The sequence below is a fragment of the Gymnoscopelus microlampas genome (genome assembly GCF_963454915.1).
Source record: "Gymnoscopelus microlampas genome assembly, chromosome: 12".
NCBI classification, from domain to species: domain Eukaryota; kingdom Metazoa; phylum Chordata; class Actinopteri; order Myctophiformes; family Myctophidae; genus Gymnoscopelus; species Gymnoscopelus microlampas.
The window spans coordinates 22577036-22599502 of NC_139949.1; the positions used below are offsets into that span (position 1 = coordinate 22577036).

General features: G+C 42.3%; 2 protein-coding genes across 2 annotated transcripts in view; both read right to left on the bottom strand.

Annotated features, from left to right (window-relative positions):
- Window positions 1-602: 602 nt before the first annotated feature.
- Window positions 603-10296, bottom strand: LOC311057691 (oligoribonuclease, mitochondrial-like). Its single transcript, XM_084074720.1, has 7 exons — window positions 10019-10296; window positions 9092-9175; window positions 8878-8955; window positions 8431-8542; window positions 5075-5183; window positions 2827-2880; window positions 603-1559 (listed from the first exon to the last, which is right to left on the bottom strand). The coding sequence occupies exons 1-7, from the start codon at window positions 10289-10291 to the stop codon at window positions 1421-1423; spliced, it is 849 nt and encodes a 282-aa protein (XP_083930846.1). The 5' UTR covers window positions 10292-10296; the 3' UTR covers window positions 603-1420.
- Window positions 10297-20501: 10205 nt separating this feature from the next.
- clmpa (CXADR like membrane protein a) overlaps window positions 20502-22467 on the bottom strand; it is a 107219-nt gene continuing 105253 nt past the window's right edge. Inside the window, exon 7 of the mRNA XM_084074719.1 lies at window positions 20502-21483. Coding sequence (XP_083930845.1) covers window positions 21084-21483 — 400 coding nt within the window. The 3' untranslated portion in view covers window positions 20502-21083. The remainder of the gene's footprint in view (window positions 21484-22467) is intronic.

Genomic DNA, 22467 nt, shown 5'->3' on the forward strand with positions numbered 1-22467 from the left:
TGTGTTTCTGGGAAGGTTGATAATAAAGTTCTCCTGATGTCTCTCTCTGAAAAAAGCCATTTTAGTGTCAAAATGTTCGGAATATTGTGTGGCTTGTGGCTATTGGGTAAAATATTTATTTCAGTGACCATGGGGTAAAGATGTCATGCAGATACGGGAAGTAAACCGGAGATGGCATGTTTTTCTTTCTTTGTCTTGGGTTTTAAGTTAGTAGTGACATTAGTGAATTTCAAAATAAAAGTGTGATAATACTTATGCAAGCTAGCAACACACACGTCGGGCATAAACCATTAACGAACAGAGAAGATACACTGTCTCAAGCTTAAAACCAGAACTTTATAACAAACAACAGGTTTTGGTCAATTTCACTTATTTGAAGCCCATGGCCTCCACAACTGGAGACCCTATATTATTTTCTGACAACAATTCTGTAGGTTTTATATTTCTGAGGTCCTAATCTGTCAAGACAGACTCAGAGCTCTGGGGTGGAAAAACTCATAATCTTTGTTTTACCGATGGGTTCCCAGATTGCTGAGGTCCTAATGGATTGCCCAAGTATCTGGTAATTGTGACCATAATGATTGTCTGTCTCAATCATTTCCCCAGGACCTAAAATCTTGGTTGTAAGCCTTGAGACACTGTGCTGTTCCCTAAAAGTTTAAATATTGAGATAAATATTTTAGCATACAGATGCAGGCAACTCTATTGTTATTTCTCTCAACAAAATGTTTATTGTTGCTGTTGTTTCTTAACAAAAAGGGTTAAACAATAACTCCATCTGAGACAAAAATTGGCTAAATGAATACAAGCCTTTTTCTCTGTGCAACAGAGTGACAATGGCAACTTTTTATGATTTAACTTTTGAGCAAGTAGCTTTCTTTTCAACCCGTTTTAACATCAACCTTGATCCAAGCAATGAAACCTTAAAAGGTTTGGACCGTACAGAAATAAAAAAGGTTCATTCTGGAACTACACAAAAAAGGGAACTAAAATAAGACAAACAATCATCATTCTTAACGATTCATCCATTAAGGGAACGCATCTGTGCCATTTTAAATTTCTTTGGCTATTAAAAAATAGTAGATATACAAGCTCATAGCACGGCACCGAGTGCCACGCTATGAGCTTGTAGATCAAATTTATTTTGAAAGAAAATCCTGAAAATTTGTGCAAATCTTTGAATATATATATTTTTTAAGCGAAATGTTGGCTTTAAAAAAATATATATTCAAAGAATTGCAAAAAAAAACAAGGAAAAAAAATAGCAGATCTACAAGCTCAGTAGATCTGAGATTTTTTGAATAGCTCTTAAACTGACACAGATGCGTTCCCGGTCTTAATGGATTAAAGCAGCTTTTTTTCTTTTCTTTCTCTTTTCACGAACCAAAAGTCAGAAGGAGGTATAGAGGGTTTAATGCTCTCATCCAGAGGTGGACACATCCGTGTTGCTCGCTCCATTCTCCAGGACCCTGCGCTTCTTCTCCTCTGTTGGGGATTTGAACACGTTGGCTCTGTAGTACTGCAGCTCTTTGATGCTCTCCTGGATGTCACCCAGGGCTCTGCGAGGGTAGGGGTGGATTTTAGGCTAAAATGAAGACCTGAGGCCCAGTCTACAAAATTCTCAAACTTTTTCCTAATTCAAAATTATTCGTCATTTTCACGATTTCTCACAAATGTTCAACAATAGCAGATGTACAAGCTCGCAGCACAGCACAACGTGAGCTTGTATATCTGCTATTTCTGAACAGCCAACACTAAAATTTAAAATGACAGATGATTTCCCGGTTTTAACACATTGCGTGCCAATCGCGTAGATCTACGCGAACCTAAATAATTGCGCAGCGTGCCAGTCGCGTAGAGTCGCGTAGAAGTGGTCTTTTTTTTTTTTTTTCCTTGCAGGTTCACATTTCATTGTAGGCCTCCCTCGCAGTGACACATTTCATTGTAGCACACCCGGAAACGGAAATATCCGTATCCGGAGATTTTCATTCCCACCCGCCTCCGCTCTAAAGCTTCCCCTAATCCTCCATTATCTCTGAGTTTTTTTTCTCCTCGCTGATCGCTGTTTAACATATACCGTGACTACTTCAAAATGATCGATCGCCGATTGAAACGGTCTTCTCTGGGCCACTCACACAGCTACCCTGTGTGTCTACAAACAGTTTAACGCACGATCTTAAGGTATTTAGCGAGGTCTGTGGTGACGTGAAAAAAACAACAACAAAAAAACAATAAATCGCTGGCACCGGTGAGTACATTATGATATTAAACTCTGGCGTGGAATGTTTTAATCGGTTAAAAGTAGGGGTGCAGCTGTTATCGAACTAATCCATTGAATTCATTATTAAAAAAAAAGTTTTGATAAAATAATCGATTTGGGGAAACAATTAAAAATGTATTTTCCCCCCTCCATTTCCCCGGCTTTTTCTTTTTTCATTTTTGAAATACAGCTGCAAAAGTGTTTTTTTTTATGGCAAAAATAGCAGATCTATAAGCTCACAATGTGTCATGATGTGATGTGAACTTGTAGATCTACTATTTTTGCATGACATAACATTGTACAACAAAGAATAACACTGGGCCTAAGTGGTTAATCAGACTAATTGATTTAGTCAATTTGCCGATTCATTGATATATACAGTACATAAATGAGTTTCTCAATTATTAGAAAAATGTATTGATGGAATAATCTTCTCTAAGAAAATAATCTTAAAACGGTGATATTACTCCTGGGCTTACAGTATTTATATAATGTAATGAGTGAGTACATAAGAGGATAATTCATAGAGTAACAGAGGAAACAACAATGTTTAAAAAGGTTCTTGCCTGTGGGATGCTTTCTTCTGAGGTGCTTTCTTATATTCTTCTAGGAACCAGCGTCTGAGGGCATTTATATCAGTGAAAAACGTTGTCATATCACAGTAATTCTCTATAATATCCATCTAGCCTACGGCTAAACTAGGACTCTTCTGTCATTCAGTTTGTGTCTGTCTCTGGCATGCAGATTTATGAATGGCAGGGAACTTTATCAGTAGGGCTTGAGTGAAAAGCAATCCATTAATGAAATCAACAAGGAAAGTATGTTAGACATGTTAAATAGTCTACATGTCACAAGCCGGTTTTCACTCTCACTCTCTCACACACACACACACACACACACACACACACACACACACACACACACACACACACACACACACACACACACACCTTTCTCCCACATCACAGAGACAGCTAGGCAACACAGACTCGTGGTCGGGCATAGGAAGAGGGGGAACAACATTTGGAAAATATTCAAATGCAACCCCTAACAGAGTGATACCATCAAGACGGAGCAGTTTGTGAGTCATCAACATCTCAAGAACAAGCCTCTCAACGAGCGGTACAACAGGTTCTCATACGGCTTCAACCTTTTTTTGAAGACAATGTATTAATATGTGTTGTGGATCTGTTCAAAAACAGATCTGTTCAGAAGGATCTATTTGCAACAAAAGCAAAGGAGGGCAGAACTGGACAAGTAAAGCTTGTTGAAAAAGACTTTCACCATTGAGAGAAAGTCAATCAATCTTTATTTCAGACTCTACTAATAGGTCCATATAAAAGACAATACAGGGGACAACACAACAAAGATTAGAACAACAAAAAATATATAAAAAGGAGGCACTTAAAATCTAAAAACCATACAGACACCCTCTCCAATGTCTCCAGAAACAAGAAGAGTACCTAACTGCTCTTCTTAGGCATGGTTCGTCACTATAATTTCATGTTTGCTCACCTCTGATCAAAGTTAGGAGCCTTTGCATGAAACTAGTTGTGACACTGCATTAATTTAAATCAATTAAAGAATCCTTTAAATCCTGTGATGCCCTTTATCATTATCTAATCACTCATCATGTACAGGTACAGATGTGCCACTTCAAAACTTCACACGTTACTGTTCTTTCCCTGAAAGTGCCCTGAAAATGCATTTTTCCTCCCTGTTCTGCCCTTAAAATGCACTGTTTTGCCCCTGAAAAGAAGTTGTCACTACACACCCCCGTTTTTCCCTTCAACAGACATCCATATACATGAGAACAAAAGAATGTGTTGAAGAAGGTGTCAGACTCATTATGAGGCGAAAGGTGATTTGAAGAGGTCCTTGACCAGTTGCTCAAATTAATTAGCATCGTAAAAGCAGTGATCATCAAAATAATTCAGCATTTTAAATGCCCTTCTTTGTCCCTCTTATTGCCCTGGAAATCCCCTGAAAATGTACTGTCTTGCCGATGGCAGGACATTTGAAGTTTTGAAATGGCACATCTGTACGTACATCTTTTTCCATTGTTCCATTGGCATACCTTATATCACAACTATGCAAGGTCTAACGACTTTCTCATCATCATGATAGAAGATTTCTCATCAAGATGTCACCGTAATGGAAACCACAACTATCGAAGCTACCTTACCAAACCAAAGAATAGTTTTGGTTTGGTAAGGTAGAACTGGTAGAACTTCTCAAGTAACACTGCCCTCTGAAAAGCCAGCAATTTCTACAATAACCATATGGTACGCATCAACTCATCTCTGCACCTAAATGGCCCTTTGCTCATGCAACGTGTGATGGAAGCACTAACTGTACTGATAAGACCCAATTATTGAAATCCCAAAGACGGAATAGACTTTCACCATTCAGTCTTGAGGGTTTCTTCAGAATTGGGTTACCTCTTTAACCCTGGCTGGCATCCCCATTTTGGGTAATTTCTGAAATGTTTCCAAAAATACCAGATCTACAAGCTCTCAACATGTCATGATGTAATGTGTTGTGAGCTTTTAAAAAACATATATACTTACATTTCTCTGTGGCTCAGTGGTTAATGCAGAAATGCTATCATTGTAAAATGTGTAGCACATTGGCATAGACACTATGGCCCATTAGGAGTTCATTATGTATTTCTGGTCAAATTATCGATCACTTATTGTGTGGCAAAAATAAAATGTTGATGAAAATGTCCATCACAAGCTGGCATGGTGATGAGGACCCCTGCTCTAGGCTATAGGGCCCAACATCAACACAACATTAGACACAAAAGCTCACCTGCAAAGCTCCTTGATAGTGCTGACATCAATGATTCTATAGTGGAGGTGGTGCATGAACTGGGGCATGAATTTGTCCAGGAACTTCTTATCCGCATGCACAGAGTTACCTGTGAAATGATTTGAATTATTCAAATGATGAAAACGGTACAATCCTTCTATGCTGAAAGTCAAATGATCTGCATCAATTATAGGTAGCTGGGTTACACTAAAGCAGTGGTTCTCAAACTGTGTGTTGACTGAGGCACACTGGTGACAAGACAACCACACATTATTATAGCAATATATAACTACTAGAGTCTCGGGGGGCTTCGCCCCCCTCGACCCCAGCCGCTGCGCGGGGCTGTGTGCTTGCTGCAGGCTACGTCAAGCTCGCCCCCGCTACGCGGGGGCTCGCGTCTAGCCCGCGGCCACGCCCACGTAGCGCCCGCGGCCACGTGGCAACTCATATAAGTGGCGTAGCGTCATGAGGGTTAGTGGGGCCGTGGCTGGGTCAGTGAAGACCCTGTAGTGCGGATGATATGTGGCATAGAGGGGCAGATTGTAAATCCCCAGAGGAAACATCCGTGGGCTACCATTGGTTCAGCGATGTGTGCGGTCGCCCTGCGGCCCCTCCTACTCCAGCAATGTGCAGTATTGAGAGCCCTGACGTCACAACAATTGGAGGGATGGGCACTGCACTGTGGTTGGTTAGGGTACACCTAGGGCCCAGGTAGAACCCAGTTAAAGCCTGCATGGGCAAACCCAATTAGAACCCGCCTTGGTCGCACATAAACATGGCTAGTTGGGGCCCACCTAAGGGCCAGGTAGAAGCTACTTATAGCCTGCATGGGCATGGCAGTTGGGACTGAAGTGGATGCCGCTGCGCTGACATTGCTGACATGGGGTCCATATAGTTTAGCCCACCTTGAAACCATATGGGAAGTACGCTGGCATGCTGGCTGTAATGCAAACGCTGCATCATACCTGCAGTGTGTAGTTTGCTGTTGTGTGTGTAGCAGATATACCTGCAGTGTGTAGATCAATGTCCATATGAAAGTCAATGCTCAGCAGTGTTTTTTTTCCCCAGCAGAGTTTCTAGTGTCTCTGTGTCTCTCTGGAAGAGGTTGCACATGAACTCTGCAGCCGCACTGAGGCGCTCCAACACAAACACTCTGACATTAAGCTGCTTCACACAACAAACATCAGCACCACGCTGCTGTGAGTCCAAAAGACACAATATCTGCTGTCCCACCGACGTCATGTGTTCATGTATCGACAGCCGTACAGAGTCCTTTTGACACATTTTACCGCGTTTATCCAGCTCTCACTGACTGTCCACATGGGGCTGTTATTTTGCTGCGATGAAGGCAACGATGTGAGAGATTAGCTATCACAGACGGACGGACAGGGGGTGAAACATAGTCTTGCGCCATGCCTTTCGGCCTGGCGGAGACAATAATAAAAGGAAAGTAAATGAAATGACCATTTCTGCAACAGAAGTAGTCAACAAACTATACTATGAAAACATGGGCCACATTGTGTAAGAATCTAAGAAAGAGGCAAGCATGTAGAAAATAGCCGATCTGCAAGCTTACAAAGCCTCTGAACGTGAGGCGTTTCGAGCTTGTAGATCGGCTATTTTCACAATATGTACTTGTGGAACGGAGTCAAACAGAATGGGGGGGTCCCCAGATCAAGTACGTTTTTTTGGGGGGGCGGCCTGAAAGGGTTGATAAGCACTGCTGTAGTCGGAGCGAAATTATCTGAAATTACTACATGACCATAATGCAGTCTAACATGCGTTGCACGGGGCGGTCCTGCCATTACGTTAGTTACTGTAGTTACTGTGGAGCTACATAGTTCTCCAGAAGACACACACAAACATACACCATCTACAATGGACTAACTGAGCAGCAATATTGACATTCACCACACGAACGTGCATTGTTGTGAAAGTGATTGCACAGCCGCTGCAGGCATGACAACCACGTTAGCGTTAGCGACATGGCAGCTATCACAGCGCCCTGTCCGTCGAGGGAGTGTGATGGCTACAGCAGTAACAGCAAGCTGTCTGCGATGCCATTGTCTGGAGACTGGTGTTAGCGTGAGACGACCAATGAGAGTGAGCGCTGTAGTTGTTGCTAAGATACGGTGGCGTCTCTGCCCCATAGCTTGTAGATCTCTCACGCATGATTGGCGTAGGCTGCGTTGCCAGGTCTGACTGTTTGTATAAGCGATTTAGGGCTGATTTGGGTGGACTTTCGGGCTCGTTTCCATAGACCACGGCAGGGGCGCGTGGGGACCCCGGGGGTCCCCACGCGAACGCAAATGTTTTACATTTTGTGGGAGGCAGGGAATAATCATAGTATACCTTCAAAAAATAAGTAGAACACAACACTGGGACCCCCGTAGAAGAGGGCGGGGCCCTTGGGATGGGTGTTGTTTGTTTGATGTAGGTGGTTGCTTCTTTCTGGCGCTGGCTGTGCAAACCTGGCAACGCAGCGCATGCTGCCGTACGTTACACCAGAAATGGTGCCTGGAGAAAATGGTGACCAAAAAAAAAGTTTTGAAAAAAAGGAAAAAACCCCCGCAGCGGCTGGCTGCTGTTGTGGTGATGAGGTCGTGCGCACGGTAAACGGTACGAAGCTGGCTCCCCTTCCGTTTTGTCCGACATTTGGTGAGTAGAATTAATTATGTTGCGCGGTGGAAACGGTGTAGTGAGCAGTGAGATGTCCCCTACGCGAGGCGTAAATTCAGCGCGGCCGCCGTGGCGAGTCAGTAGGCGACATGTGGTCTGGCGGTGCGTTGTTTATTCGATAACAGAGCTGTGGGGTGTCGCCACCGAGGGTGCGGAAGTTGCTCGCCATTTATATAGTTAGATACAATGAATATTTTTTATTTTATTTACTATATCAGTATTTAGGGTTAGTATTGGGAATTTGCTTCCCAATACAGAGGAAAATTATATACCCTGAATATATATTTTTTCCAAGTATATGATATAGTATTATTTTCAAATGTACAGTAAACAAAAAGCCAATCTACAAGATCGCACATCCCATCACTATGCGTTATGAGCTTGTAGATCAGCTATTTTTCGATAGGAATAAAGAAGTGCCTTGAGATTATGACTTGCCCATTGATGTGCCTTAGCCACAAACATTTTGATAAACCACTGCACTAAACCAGTCTCTGTGTGTGTGTGTGTGTGTGTGTGTGTGTGTGTGTGTGTGTGTGTGTGTGTGTGTGTGTGTGTGTGTGTGTGTGTGTGTGTGTGTGTGTGTGTGTGTGTGTGTGTGTGTGTGTGCATGTGTGCGTGTGTGTGTGTGTGTGGTAACTGTATGTTCCGTGTGCATAGAGTGAAAAGCCACTGACCGGCAAGAGGACACTGTCCAGGCGGGGTGTGCTGTCTGACGAAGGAAAGGAACTCGTACTCGGCTTGCTGCAAGCTGATCTTACTTTGCATTACTGCCTTTGTCAGCCCTGACTGAGACAAAACAACACATACTGTAGATAAGTACTTTGTTGCTGTCGGGCAGAAACCTCTTATCTCCGTATTTTAACTTACAGTGTTTTTAATGCCCTTCTTGATCATACTACTGTACAGCATCACACAAAAGCAGCAAAAGTTGCAGATCAGCTACTTTTGCTATTTTTGTATTTATTTGAATCATGAAAAGTAACAGTGTGGGCCATACTATGAGGTTTTGAGCCGACAGAGAGGACCTGGAAGGACTGCACCATCCACTGACCATGTTTTATTGACTAATGTTCAATATATTCCATAGATTCATTGTGCACACAAACAAACTAAAGCTTTACCTGTCCATGATGCTCCTTACACCAGTCATCCATCCCATACAAGAGCTCATTTGGTTGGTTGATTATCAAGTTCGGTCCCTGTCATCAGAAAACGATTATTAACAACTTAAGACCTTTTTGAAAAATGTCACCTAAGGCCAGGTGTAAAGTGGTTAAGTGCAATATTATTCACACATGGATAGAGAAAGGAAACAACACAACCAGTGTTAATTACCTCAGCCACAACATTGAGTTCAGAGTCTGTGATAATGCATGCCATCTCGATGATCTGGTCCTTTTCTATGTCCAGGCCAGTCATCTAGAAGGAGCAGGAAAGGAAAACAATACAATACAATGAAGACTGTCTGTTGTACCAAAAGAAACACATGAGCTGCTGCAGCAGCAGCAGCAGCAGCCAGCAAAGCCATCTGTAATGCATTTCAAAGTGCACCATCACCGTAGTTGCTGACATGTTACTACTGTAAAACACACAGAATGGTCCAGATTGATTCAAGATATGTATTTGTCATTGTGCTCAGTCAGATATACTGTACATATGTACAGTGTTTTTTTTTTTTTTTTTGCACATGCCACATCATGCTGTTTTTGTACCCCTCCCCACTCTGAAGCCATACCTCCTGTAAGCAAAACGTTACATACAAAAAAAACAGGGTGCCTCAATAATCAATATGTGCAATGACAGCGCTTAGTAGCCTTGGATCAACACTATCACAGATGTATGTTAGGATCAAGTCTATCACAGATGTATTTCAGCCTTGGCTCAAGGCTATCATAGGATGTACATGTATGTTTAGCCTTGGATCACTATCATAGATGTATTTTAGCCTTGGATCAAGGCTATCATAGATGTATTTATCCTTGTATCAAGGCTATCATAGATGTATTTATCCTTGTATCAAGACTATCATAGATGTATTTTAGCCTTGGATCAAGAGTCTATCATATATGTATTTTATGTACCATAAAATACATCTATGATAGTCTTGATACAAGTCTATGGCACCATTTACTGACTTAAAAGTTAGCAAGCTAATTAGCAAAGCCTTCAAGTAATGCACTGTGCTTGGGCCAACAAACATAGATGAGGTGCACATGAAGTAAAATAGACAACACGCAGGCATTGAGTGTTGTGTAAACTTGCCTCCAGGTCCACCCACACCATCCTCTGGCCCATGATCATCTTGTCAGGCTCTGATGTTCTGCTAGATGACGACATGTTGATGTTGTTCTTTAGGAACACTGCAGTCCGCAGTCCACTAGTCCTCCTCTGCTGTGTGTGTGTCTGTAAACAATGACTTGTACGGATCAATGAATGGTGTCTCAGTTGACGAACGACTGCTGGCCGACTACTACACCTCCTGCACACAAACTCCAGAGTAGAGACAGTCCTCCACATGCTGCACACACCCGGCATCCTGTGTCCACTTCCGACCTCAACTGTCGTAAAACAAAAGGTGCGTCATCAAGTCTGTGTGAGCCCTGATACTTGCATGGGTGAACTTCAACATAGTGTTTTATTTGTCTCCCTTTTTGGCCCTTACATCTACATAAACGTCCATATTTCAAATATGAAGTGCATACCCCATGGCCACGGATGTTACAATTATGTACGGGCCCTCAGAAGTACCCGTATCTTCCGTATTGTTCAATAAAAAGCATTTTGATCCGATTGCTGGCCATTTATTCCATTTCTTCATATGCTTTTAACTAAGCAATCCTATTGGTTGGGAGGTGTATTGCACTCTGATACATAATAACTCTATGAAAAAAATAGCCACTAATCAGATTAAAATGCTTTTTTATTAAACAATACGGAAGATACGGGTACTTTTTGGAAGCCGTACATTATTGTAACATCCGTAGCCATTGGTTAAGTACTTTATATTGAAATTTAAACGTTTATGTGTATGTACGGGCCATAAAGGGAGAAAGAACAAACGCTATGTTCAAGTTCATCCATGACGGTCATGACAGATCCATGGCTATATGTACTCTGCCGGTAGTCGAAGTAAAAGTCATCACACGTTTTTGAAATCTCACACAATCATCGTAATAGTCTATGTGTGCTGGTTTAGTGGTTATTTATTACATCATGACCTCAGGATTATTATCTAACCAGAGAGACAGCTAGGGTGTTAATTTTGACTCCCTATTATCAAGATATTTTTTAAATAGAGCTGCGGGAACCACACGTTATATTTGTGTTTTATTGTCATTTTAATGTGTGTTGATTAATCATATTTCATTCATTTTTTTAAACATGAAACGCATCCAGGAAAAGTAAAACGTTTTCTTGTTCCCCCCTCTACACAGTCCCCATCTAGTGGCCAGGAAGGTGTAGTGTATGGACATTCACAGGAAACTTTAAAGGATCACTTCACCCATTTTCAACCTATTTTCATATAATTGGTCCTCACCCATGTTCATTCGAAGCGGGCCTACGTGCTAACATCTGACGTCAGAATTCTTATGGGTTAGGTTATAACGACAAAAAGTCAATAAGAAGTTCTGATGACCGGTCTCCGAACTCTCGGTTGTCACCTCAGCACTAGTTGTCTTTACTGTCCGAATTTAGTTCGGACATTAGGCCTACCGACAGTGTGATTGGTCACAAGTTGGGTGGGCGGTCCCAATTAGGAAAGAGACAGGAGAACAAAGAGAGCAGAGAGAGAAGAGATTCACCAGTAGACAGTACACTGCCCTGTCATGTTGTGTTCGGTCTGTTCATCTACTTGGCAATTATCCACAGCAGAGCGCAACCCTCGTTTTCCTCCGCCTCAAGACAAGTTTCTCCTCCTCCTCCTCTTCCTCCTCCTCCTCCAGTAACCCCAAAACCACTGCCATCTTCGCCATTGCTGTCATGTTCTCCATTTCATTCTCCCACAATAACAGTCAGATTAGAGAGTGGCCGAGAAGAGCGGGAACTATAACCAATTCGGAACCAGTGGTAGTTGGGTCAACCCATCCCATAAATATATAAATATATATTTTAAATGAATGGCCTTTGAACAACAAATAGGCTACACGTCTCATCTTTGACCCATATTTCTGTTCAGTTTTCCCACAACAAATGTTTTGAGATTGAAATGAATTGTAATTGACAGGAGTGCATGCATGCGTGCGTGCGTGCGTGCGTGATGGTCGTATAAATCAAAAGTGTTAAAAGCTTTAACCAAACAATACATAATTATGACTAGTTTGCTATGCTCTCTATGTTCTCCCTTCTATCACCATCAAGTGCTTCAGCTTAGAATTATTGTCTGCCGATTAATAAAATACTATCAAATGTAATAATGTTAATACAGTAGCCTGGGGGATAGTGTTTAACCTTGTCCGTGAACACAGTTTCAAACACTTTAACTCATAACCTGTCAGGCCTTGACAAAGATTTTTACAGCAGCACTTGTCCTCTGTGCCATTGGAATTGTATTCCTGAACTGCATGATAAATCACTTCTCAGCCATGGTAAAAGGACATTTAGGGACTCATGAGTAGTGGTGGAAAGTAGTACATTTACTCAAGTACTGTACTGAGTTAAAAGTTTGAGGTTTACTTGTCCATTTTTCAATACTTTATACTTCTACTCCACTACATTTGAGAGGAAAATGTTCTACTTTTTATTCCACTACAATTACTACATCAAAGCAGCACTATGTCCTAGGGTAGATACCCTCCCAGGATTACAGAGGCAATTGGCACTGGGTGTAAAAAAATGGGGTTACAAAATCGAGGGATCAAAATTTTGAAGAAAAAAAAAAAAAGGAAAAAAAAGAAGAAGAAGAATGAATTGGAGTACTTCTTCCACCACTGCCCATGAGTAATGTGAGCACCTCTCCGTGTGGTACAGTATGCAAACACTTCCATTGATGTATTGATCACATGGAGCCTGAGATAGGGAGGAAGCCGGCGTAGGAAGAGTTATTGGAGGGAGAAACCTGGGCAAACAACAGCTCCAGATGACGGCTCAATTGATTTAATTATTAATCCTCAGCGGTTAGTGCGAGTCAGCAGCAGGCACATTCGTGTGTGTGTGTGTGTGTGTGTGTGTGTGTGTGTGTGTGTGTGTGTGTGTGTGTGTGTGTGTGTGTGTGTGTGTGTGTGTGTGTGTGTGTGTGTGTGTGTGTGTGTGTGTGTGTGTGTGTGTGTGTGTGTGTTCTATACATACTATATATAGGCTGCTATATTGTCGCTTTCGGGCAGAAAAACCTTGTATGTCCATTACTTACTTTCCAGGTAATGGAAACAAATAACCTTCCAATAGATCCAATGTAGTTGTTTAGTCACAAGCTGTTGTTAACACTTTACATTGGTTCAATATTTACAAATATTGAATATTGAGTTCGATTAGGCGAACTCGCTGTGGGCGCTGGGGGGCGTGTCCTCTCCTCCGCGTCATCAGTGCCCATATATGGGGTTGGCGAAAGGGCCTTTCTGTGTGGAGTTTGCATGTTCTCCCCGTGTCTCCTAGGGTAGATAGATACCCTCACAAAAAAACACGGGTCTCTATACTGCTCCCCCCCTGGTCAGCCGGGGCACCTGATGGAGGGGAAAGGAACTGGTTGGAATAACGTGTTCCTTCCACGCGCTACGTCCTACCGGGGAAACTCCCCCCCCTGTCAGGTGATAAGTAGCAGTCTGCTAACTCCTCATGCGTTGAAGAACGCATGAGCTCAGTTCGGGGCTCTCCCCAGGCTGGCAGAGGGAGAGTAGCGCCCAGGATTACAAGCTTAGGCATTGACACAAGATAGGGCCCCAAGTTTGCATCATTATAGATGAATTGTAGAGGGGTGTTGTGGGGACTAGTATACTTACCTACTTACTTACTTTAAATTCCCTGAGGAACATAGGCCATTGATGAAACTCCTCCATCCCCTTCGGTCTTGTGCCCTCCGCTCCAGTTGTTGCCATGACAGCCCTTGCGCCTTCATCTCCTGCTCTGTGGTTCTTCTCCAGGTGGCTCTAGGCCTTCCTCTCTTCCTCCTACCTTGCGGGTTCCATGTTTAGAGCCTGTTTTGTGATTGATTTATTATGTATTCGCAGTGTGTGACCTATCCAGTTCCATTTCCTCCTCCTGATTTGAGTTTCTATTGTGTCTTGTCTAGTGAGGTGACTGAGGTCCCACAGGTTGGCATTGGAGATGGTGTATATTCCTAGGAGGCAGCGGCTGAATTTTGTATTCTGTTGAGTATCTTGGTAGTTATCTTCCAGGTTTCTGAGCTGTAGAGTAGGGTGGATTTGACATTTGAGTTGAAGATTTGTAGTTTGGTCTTGCGTGATATGTCTTTCGCTTTCCAGATTTATTTAAGCTGTTGAATGTGGTCCTTGAATGTGGGGACTAGGATCCTAATCTGAAAATGGCTAGACACATTTTTATTTATAAAATAAAGCATTGACATAGCTCTTTGGTGTGAGTATGAGCGGAAGATATATTCTTTACCACTAGAGAGCAGCGGTTAGCTTGCTGAATTCACAACAAATGAATCCTCATTTGTAGCATTATAGTGGTAAGCAGTATAAGAGTGAAGGTAATCTAACAAATCATACTGTATTCAAACTATTTCCAAATAGTTTGCATTTGGAAAGGTACAAAGGTACAAAGGTGCTCATATGGTAGCAAAAAAGAAAATTTCAAATGTTTTGATTATTATTAGTAAGTTAACCTAGTTAACCTATAAACAATATTATATTGAATTCTCCTCATGGTTTTCTTTATTTTTTATGTCAGGATGTATTATAGGACTACAGTTACACTGTTTGAATGTGGAGACACTTGCCTTAGGCCTGTACTAAAGCCTGATTTATATTTATACTTTGTCATATGACAGTGGCGCGCACAGAAAATAGCCGATCTACAATCTCCTGAATCAACCCATATATACATGTTTTGAGTTTGTAGATCGGCTATGTTTGGCGTATGGCATAGTACATATTAGGCGTGATGTGAAACAGTCACTTTTCAGCTTTTACACATATGTTTCGTTGTGAAGTCTGAAGAAAACAGCCTGAGCAGCCTTTTCTCCCCACTGGGGTTTCTTTCCTTGAAATTCTATGTTTCTTGTTGGTTCTTTCAAGTTCATCCGGAGTGTGAAAAAGGAATGTGTTTACTGGCATTCCATTTAGCAGATGCAGCAGATCAGTATTTGAGTTACAGACCGAGAGAAGTGGCGCATGCAGTTGTTTTGCCTGTGGGATTATACTGAACAAGAATAAAATCATACACACTTCCTAGTCAAACTCATCACTTTCAATACACTGGAAAGGGCAACATTTCTGAAGTGCATATCCCTTCAGTACTACACAACAGTGTCAACCTTTTTTATACCTTGAACCAGTTCTCCCTCTGTCTGAGCTTTTCCATAGGCCTACTGTTCCATCATCTCACTTACTTAACATGTTTAGTAGACAAAATGTATATGTTTTTTTTTTATGAAAGTGTTTTTCTTATTCGTTCATTTTCATTCATTCATACATTTATGTACAGAATTAACGACTTTCAGGCTGGCATCCATTTGAATTATTATTACTATTTTTAGGAGCAAAAATAGCCGATCTACAAGCTCACAATGCTTCGTGATGCAACACAATGTGACATTTTAGTTCCACAATTTTGGCTATTTGTCATATAACAGAAGTATCTAGAGATTAAGTGGTTGTTCTTCTCTGTAAAGCAGCAGTTTTGAATGATCCCAAATATACATTAGTTGGTTATAATTCCATACTTTGCATGAATGCTTGACTTCCAGTTTTCCCCCCAAAATAATCATGGAGTATGACTGGGCAGCCCATAGAAGATTATTTTCTGTATGTAAACAGTAAAGACATTCACTCATTGTTAATTTCATCAAACGTTTTATTAAAAAACAGCAGTACTTAGATACTATACAAATATACATGTTTCACTCAAGGGGTGAAATATATACAGTACACGGCTTTTTGGTTTAGCCTGAATCAAAATAAAAGCATGGCATCGATATGATTAGCACAAGTGAGAGACAATTCGAAGAGGAGTCCCTTTTATGCCTAATGTTATGCTCCATCGTATGACGGTGTGGCGCTTTTCTGGACGCAACACGGTATCTTACAACAAAGTATAAATTAGGCTTTAGCACTGCATTGTTCCCATACTGTGTACACAGTGGGCTAACAGGACATCTACACCAGTGGTTCTCAACCTGTGGGTCGGGACCCCCAGGGAGGTCCCTACATGATTTTGGGGGGGGTCCCCAGTTGACAGTAAAGTCACAATTTAAGGATTTTCAATTTAAGACCTTTTTAATACCTAATATATATATGTGTGTGTGTATATATATATATATATATATATATATAGAGAGAGAGAGAGAGAGAGAGAGAGAGAGAGAGAGAGAGAGAGAGAGAGAGAGAGAGAGAGAGAGAGAGAGAGAGAGAGAGAAGAAATCAAATGAAAAAAGATCAAAAGTAATCAACAATCTATACTATAAAAACTGGTCAAACATTGGCCAAATTGTCAAATAATATAAGAAAGAGGCAAAAACTGTGAAAACAGCCGATCTACAAGCTCACATATGCGAGGCGTTGTGAGCTTGTAGATCGGCTATTCTCACAATATTTATCTGTGGAACAGAGTCAAACTAAATTGATTGCCTCAACTCCAAGTGCTTGTCAGGATGGGGGGTCCCCAGTTCAAATATGATTATTTTGGGGGCCACGGCCTGAAAAGGTTCAGAACCACTGATCTACACAAGCACAATGTAGGTTACAAGAGAGTACAAAGTACTTACAGTATTACCGAGTGCATCACAACATACAAATTCAGAATCAAATGAGGAACCAAAAAATATAAATCTTTATGAATTTACAGTTTGAATTGTATTGACCATTACATTGTATCTACAGTATTATCATCTCTATTTTATATAATCATTGAGGCGAAAAAAGAAAAAGGAAAAGAAAAACTTTGTCCTCTAGTTAAGTATCTGTGACATGCATATAACCATTATTCCTCTGCTTCCATGGAGAATTTACCCCTTAAATCTCTCTTCAACCTTACACCTCGTCCATGGTGTCAAACGCTGACACTCATACAGTACACTAATGTTTCTTCAATGAACAGTGTCTTTAAATGTCTGTTTATAGACGGGACACTATCGAGGATAAAAGGTTTTCCTTATGACACAGCCATGTGTTTAAGGTTATTTCCTATATAATGTTTGACACCAAAGACATTCCAGTGAAAAGTACAGGAACTATGATTCCATCTATCTACCATTCGAGCATGGTTAAACAAGTCAGGCAATAAAGAAAGGGGGGTATAGGCTTACTTGAAAATTCAACAGAGCCCCCTGGATAAAAAAGGGAAATCAATCATGCTGTGTATCCCTATACCACATGAAATAGCTGTAAGCTGAATTCAATCATCTCCCTGGCCTCGCAGTATTGGTTTTCCTAGGCATTATGGGGAAATTCAAAGGAGGTTGCGCATATATTGACAATATTCACGTTTTGCTCTTACATCATACTCGGTGAAGGTGGGCAGCATTGTTGGCAGATTTTGTGAGAGAAATAATCAGCCATATCTATGAAAACAAGTCCAAAAGAAGCCACTTGGCTGCATGAGCACTTTAAACCACCTATACATTGGCTATTTTCAAGAGATCTTGAAAAGAAAAAGTGAAATATTTGGAATATATTTGAAAAATAATTTCAGATGGGGCTCTGCGGAGAAACACATGAATTTGGGCGTCCTTGACATGCAAACGTTTGAGAACTGCTTTAAACAATAAAACGAAGAAATAGGAAGCAAGCCCAAATAACTGCACTTTAGAAACAAGCCCAAAACCCGCAACTACCAATATTTACAAGCAACTTTACAGAAGAAATAATCTCTCTAATCTGTCAGCACCGCTGCCCTAAACATGTAGTGTTGTTGTTGGTAGCACTAAACGCAGAAGCACCCGGGAGGAAGTGGACTAAGAAAGGGGAGGAGCCAAACCGAGTTCCTGTTTCTACACAAAAAAAGGAGATGGTGCTCCCAGTGGCAAAAACAAAGGAAACATATATATATATGTTTCCTTTGTTTTTTTTTTTTTTTTTTTTAACATAATGGGTTCCCAGATTGCAGGGGAAAAAAGATAAGCAGACATGGCAACACTGAAGCCAAGTATGACGTATATAAGAGCAAAAGGGTCGGCGTGTGAATATAGTCAATGAGGGACTCTCCCTCACGTCTTGTAATGTTTACTGACTCTCCACTGCTCCATCTGCAGTGTGAGTGTTGAAGGAGGACCGGGTTAAAAGCAGTGGTGGGCAAGCAACAAACATTCAACACATCCAGAGGGGTCGAGGCTCTTTCAACTGGACACTGGAGGGAATGCCCCGCCATGGCTCAAGTGATAATTACAATATTCGCCTTCTGCTAAAGTGGGAGTTTAAATGAACATCTGCTGCGTAAACATTTTTTTTGTCCCCCCGCTGCGTCCATGCCTGTTGGATTGATGTTATCTGGTTGCGATGGAAATCCGACCTCGTCTCGCTGTTGAGACTGAAGAATCACAGAAGTGCCACGTCTCTCTTCGCAGAGACGTGTGTTTTAGCTGGTGTATTTAGTCAAGCCATTTGCTCGATAAACTGGGTCATCTGAAAAAGTTTGCATGTTCAATGCATCTGTAAAGTCTTTGGCTTGGATGCAACAAGGAGGATTCCTCGAACTGAGAATGCGCGTTAGCCCCGCCCTCACCCTTTCTTCCTTGTCTATGCACCGGATATAGAGCACACAGCTTTGAAAGGAGAGCGAGGTGGTGTGGGGAGACGTACAGGACAAGTTGAATGAAAGAAGAGAGATAAGCCGCGGCCTACTTCTCTTCTTTTATGCGACTTGAAACGAAAAGTCTTGTGACTAAAGAATGAGAAAGGAAGGATCATGGTTTTGTCCTCTCTGGCCAGTCGGAGACGAGGCGTATAAGGACAGTGTGTCTGAGTGAGCTATGACTGGTATGCACAAGGTCAGATAAAGTGGTGCTCTCCTCCTCCCCAAAATGACATCAGCTGTGATTCATTTGTCATGTTACCTCTCAAAAAGCCAGTTAAAAATCCTTGCTGGGTCATGCAGTGTTTCGTCAAGATGTGTAAGTTAGTTCACTGAAATAATACTGTGTCTCCGATGAAAGCAGCGCGTATGACCCGCGTATACTATGACCCAAGGCACTCTTTAGTCTTTAGGATCATTATTTCTCAAAATATTTCTACTCAGAGAGTGCAGTTTAGTATGTGATATCTCTATATATATAAATGTGTGAGCTATATAAAAGACTATTTTTTTGTTTGTTTTTTAACTGTGCAGGGTTTAACATATTGGTGGATTTGAAAACAATCTCAAATAGCATCACATTCTTGCAATGGTCCAAAAGAAATCTATGATATACACACACACACACACACACACACACACACACACACACACACACACACACACACACACACACACACACACACACACACACACACACACAAAAAGAAAACTAAAATCTGTTACCATCATATGTGGCACTTTCACAACAGGGCCTTTTCTATGCCCTTCTCACAATCCTCAGACAATTTTGGTATGCTAACTGGGGTTGCCTGTATGTAATGTATGTATGTATGTACCTGTATCTATGTGTGTCCCCACAACAGTAGACCAATCAAATGAATGACTTCACAAAACAGAAACTGTACAAGCAGGAAATGCGAAAAGTGAAACTCGAGAAGAGTAAGAAAGTTAAATCGTAGTTGATAAGCATTAAAAAAAAGAAAAAAAACTTCCAGCGAATCTCTCAGTTACACCAACATTGTACTTGTGAAGCATGTTTACTATAGGTGAAGTATTTATAAAGATTACTATTTGGTCAAGGGAGATGTACTGAGTAGACTGCCACCACACCAATCGACCGATTTTTCATGTATAGTGAAAGTCACCGCCGAACACTACAATTTGTGTGGCTTCGTTCACAAACTGCACACTCGGTAACAGGGAGGTCATGCCGTCTTGCTTTCCTATTTGCTGCGCTGAGCTTAAATGACTGTATTCAGTATGGACCCCTCTAACATCTCCTGACTACAACGTTATGTGCTAGATACATTGAAAGTGGGGGAAATGTGCACATCTAGGCTCTAAGTATTTTGAAGTCAGGATAAGGGAGGCAGCGGGCAAAAGAAAGTCACTGCCATCAACATCCATGTTGCCTCCATGTGACAGATGTAGGTGTACTTTATATTCTTAAAGTAATATCTTTATACAATCAGAGCCACACATCCCTTTCACAACAGTATATTATTTTTGGCTGTTATTTAAAGCTGCAATCCGTAAGATTTACGTCCTACCCGGGATTCCAACCCGGGTCTCCCGCACGAGCACCGAAATGTCTACTGCTGAGCTAAATCGTTCAGCCCGTTTGGGCAGGGGAGATATTATGCTTTGAGCTTCAGGCAATATCTCTTGTCACCCAGCAGTGTGCCTACCTGAACACAGGATTATGTTCTCAATAGAAGAGTAGGGAGCCCACCCCCCACCCACCGCAGTACTGTTAGTTATATTTATATTAACATACTCTACCATACAGGTTGGTTATACTAATGTTTTATTCGCTAAAAAGGTTATGGATCGCAGCTTTAAATCAGTCGGCACACTACCTGTGGAAAATGGTGGAAGAGGAGATGTCCCGAAGGTTATGGTTGGCCGCGCGCCCGTGCATATGAGCGTGATGTGTGCTGTTTGATATTATCTTTGTTAGTTATAATGACCTGCAGTGACCTCTTCAGCTGTAGCAAGGCTGAACAGCTCTGAGCAGATCTGCAGAGACTGAAAGTCTGCACAATGTCTTCCATATGTTGTTTATCAGTGCTCCTCGCTCTTTTGTGTGGCACCCCGCCCGCGCGCCATTGCTTTGCACGAAAACCCACTCTCTCTTCCCACAAACAATCCGCGTGTTGCTTAAATTTACAAATGTTTCATTTCTTGTATGAGATTCTTCTTCGTTTTTCATCTAAAGCCGCTGTTGACTTCATTACAACGTGTAGTTCCGAAGGAAGTGATGCTTTTCTGGACCGTGAAGGGGTGGGCGGTGTGGGCCGGGTGACATGGCTGGATTTGAACCGGTGTGTAACTCATGAGGGGGTCAGTCTTTTTGTTTGTGTTTGAAGCTTTGTCCGTCCTGAGGCTGTCCTAGCGTCGCTCCATCCGTCTCAGTCACTCACACAGTTTGGAAGGCCTTGGTCTGGGCCGGGATCATGACGGGCGTGGCCCCCATGCGGGCCAGGTTCGCCGGGCTCAGCTTGGGCGGCGGGGTGGGCTTTATGGAGTTGGAGGTAGACGTGGAGGTGGAGGTGGGTGGCGTGCTGGACTCCGCGGGGGTCTTGAGGGGAGGCACCTGGTGGGGGGTGTAGGCGGGCGGGGCCTGGGGGAAGGCGGAGCGGTAGCAGTTCTCTTTGAGCGCCGCCACGGCGGGCACGCAGGGGCGCTGGGCGCGGGGCGGCACGTTGTGGTGCATCATGGACTGGGTGGAGGAGTCGCCGGAGCGAGAGCTGCCCGAGCGGGAGGATGAGAGCGAGTTGGGCTTCACCAGCTTGGCCTTGGGAGCCTCGGCATCCTCCCTGAAACAAACAAATCACGTTATGTTTTAGCATGGATGCTTTAAGTTGACCTGTCTCAAATGCGGGGTACAACTAGTAGTAAGTACCTCTCTGGGTACTTTGGGGTACTATTTCTCAGCCATCCGCCAAAAAAACAAGTTGCCAGCTAGCGTGCTGCATTATTTTCTGACCTGACCTGACCTGAGTTTTGAATATTAAAGCCAAACAGGGGGAGGTTTAAGACAGAAACACCAAAAATGTATCAGTATCAGGAAGAATGTTTTGTGCTGGTTCGGCGGTACTCAGCTGAAAACATACTGGAACAGGGTAAACTGGTAAATAAAGTTTGTGAACCACTGCTATGTCTCATTGCCCATAAACGATGACCTTCACTTGATGTGTTGACATAATGTGTAGACATGTAAACAGGACCGGAAGGTCTCGTCTGCGACCCAGACCTCTTCCTTTCTCTGTTACATTATTGATACCCGGTCCTTCCCAGGAGCCTGCATAATTCATCCTGATGCTTGCAAAAGTAGCTACCGGTACACGTACACGCTGCAGCGGGGATCCAAAAAAGAGCTGATGTTCCAGCCGGTAGTGCCAGCATATTAGGCATAATTTAGATGAGATGGTGCAAAGGGAACAGGGCTCAGGAAGTTAAACGTGCTGTTGGATTTCCGAGGGTTTTCTAGGCACTTTGTTTGGAGGACGGCGGTGTGGGGGGTTTGTGGTGCGTTCCGAGCATTATTATCTGCAATGACGGTGCAGAAATGGCTCCAGGAAGGAGTCCAAGGATTTGATGCTTAATTGTCGGAGGCCGAAAATACACCCTTACATTGTGAGCATGTAGATCGGCTATTTTCGGCATACGAAACTGTCATACAACGAACAAAGCACTGTATATGACAGGCTTAATTAACAGGGACATGGTAGAGAAACTTTCCCCTCTTTCAGTTCCTTTGAGACTGCGTTTTCTTGCAAGTCTGAGTAAAAGTTGGATAA

Bases quoted from the DNA above. Each gene is read 5' to 3' on its own strand.
- LOC311057691 (XM_084074720.1), bottom strand. From the start codon at position 10,291: ATGCCGGGTGTGTGCAGCATGTGGAGGACTGTCTCTACTCTGGAGTTT. The intron at 9,176-10,018 runs GCAAGTTTACAC...TGCTCCTTCTAG, and splicing joins TGGTGTGGGTGGACCTGGAG to ATGACTGGCCTGGACATAGA. The intron at 8,543-8,877 runs GTAAAGCTTTAG...GTTTTGTCTCAG, and splicing joins GTAAGGAGCATCATGGACAG to TCAGGGCTGACAAAGGCAGT.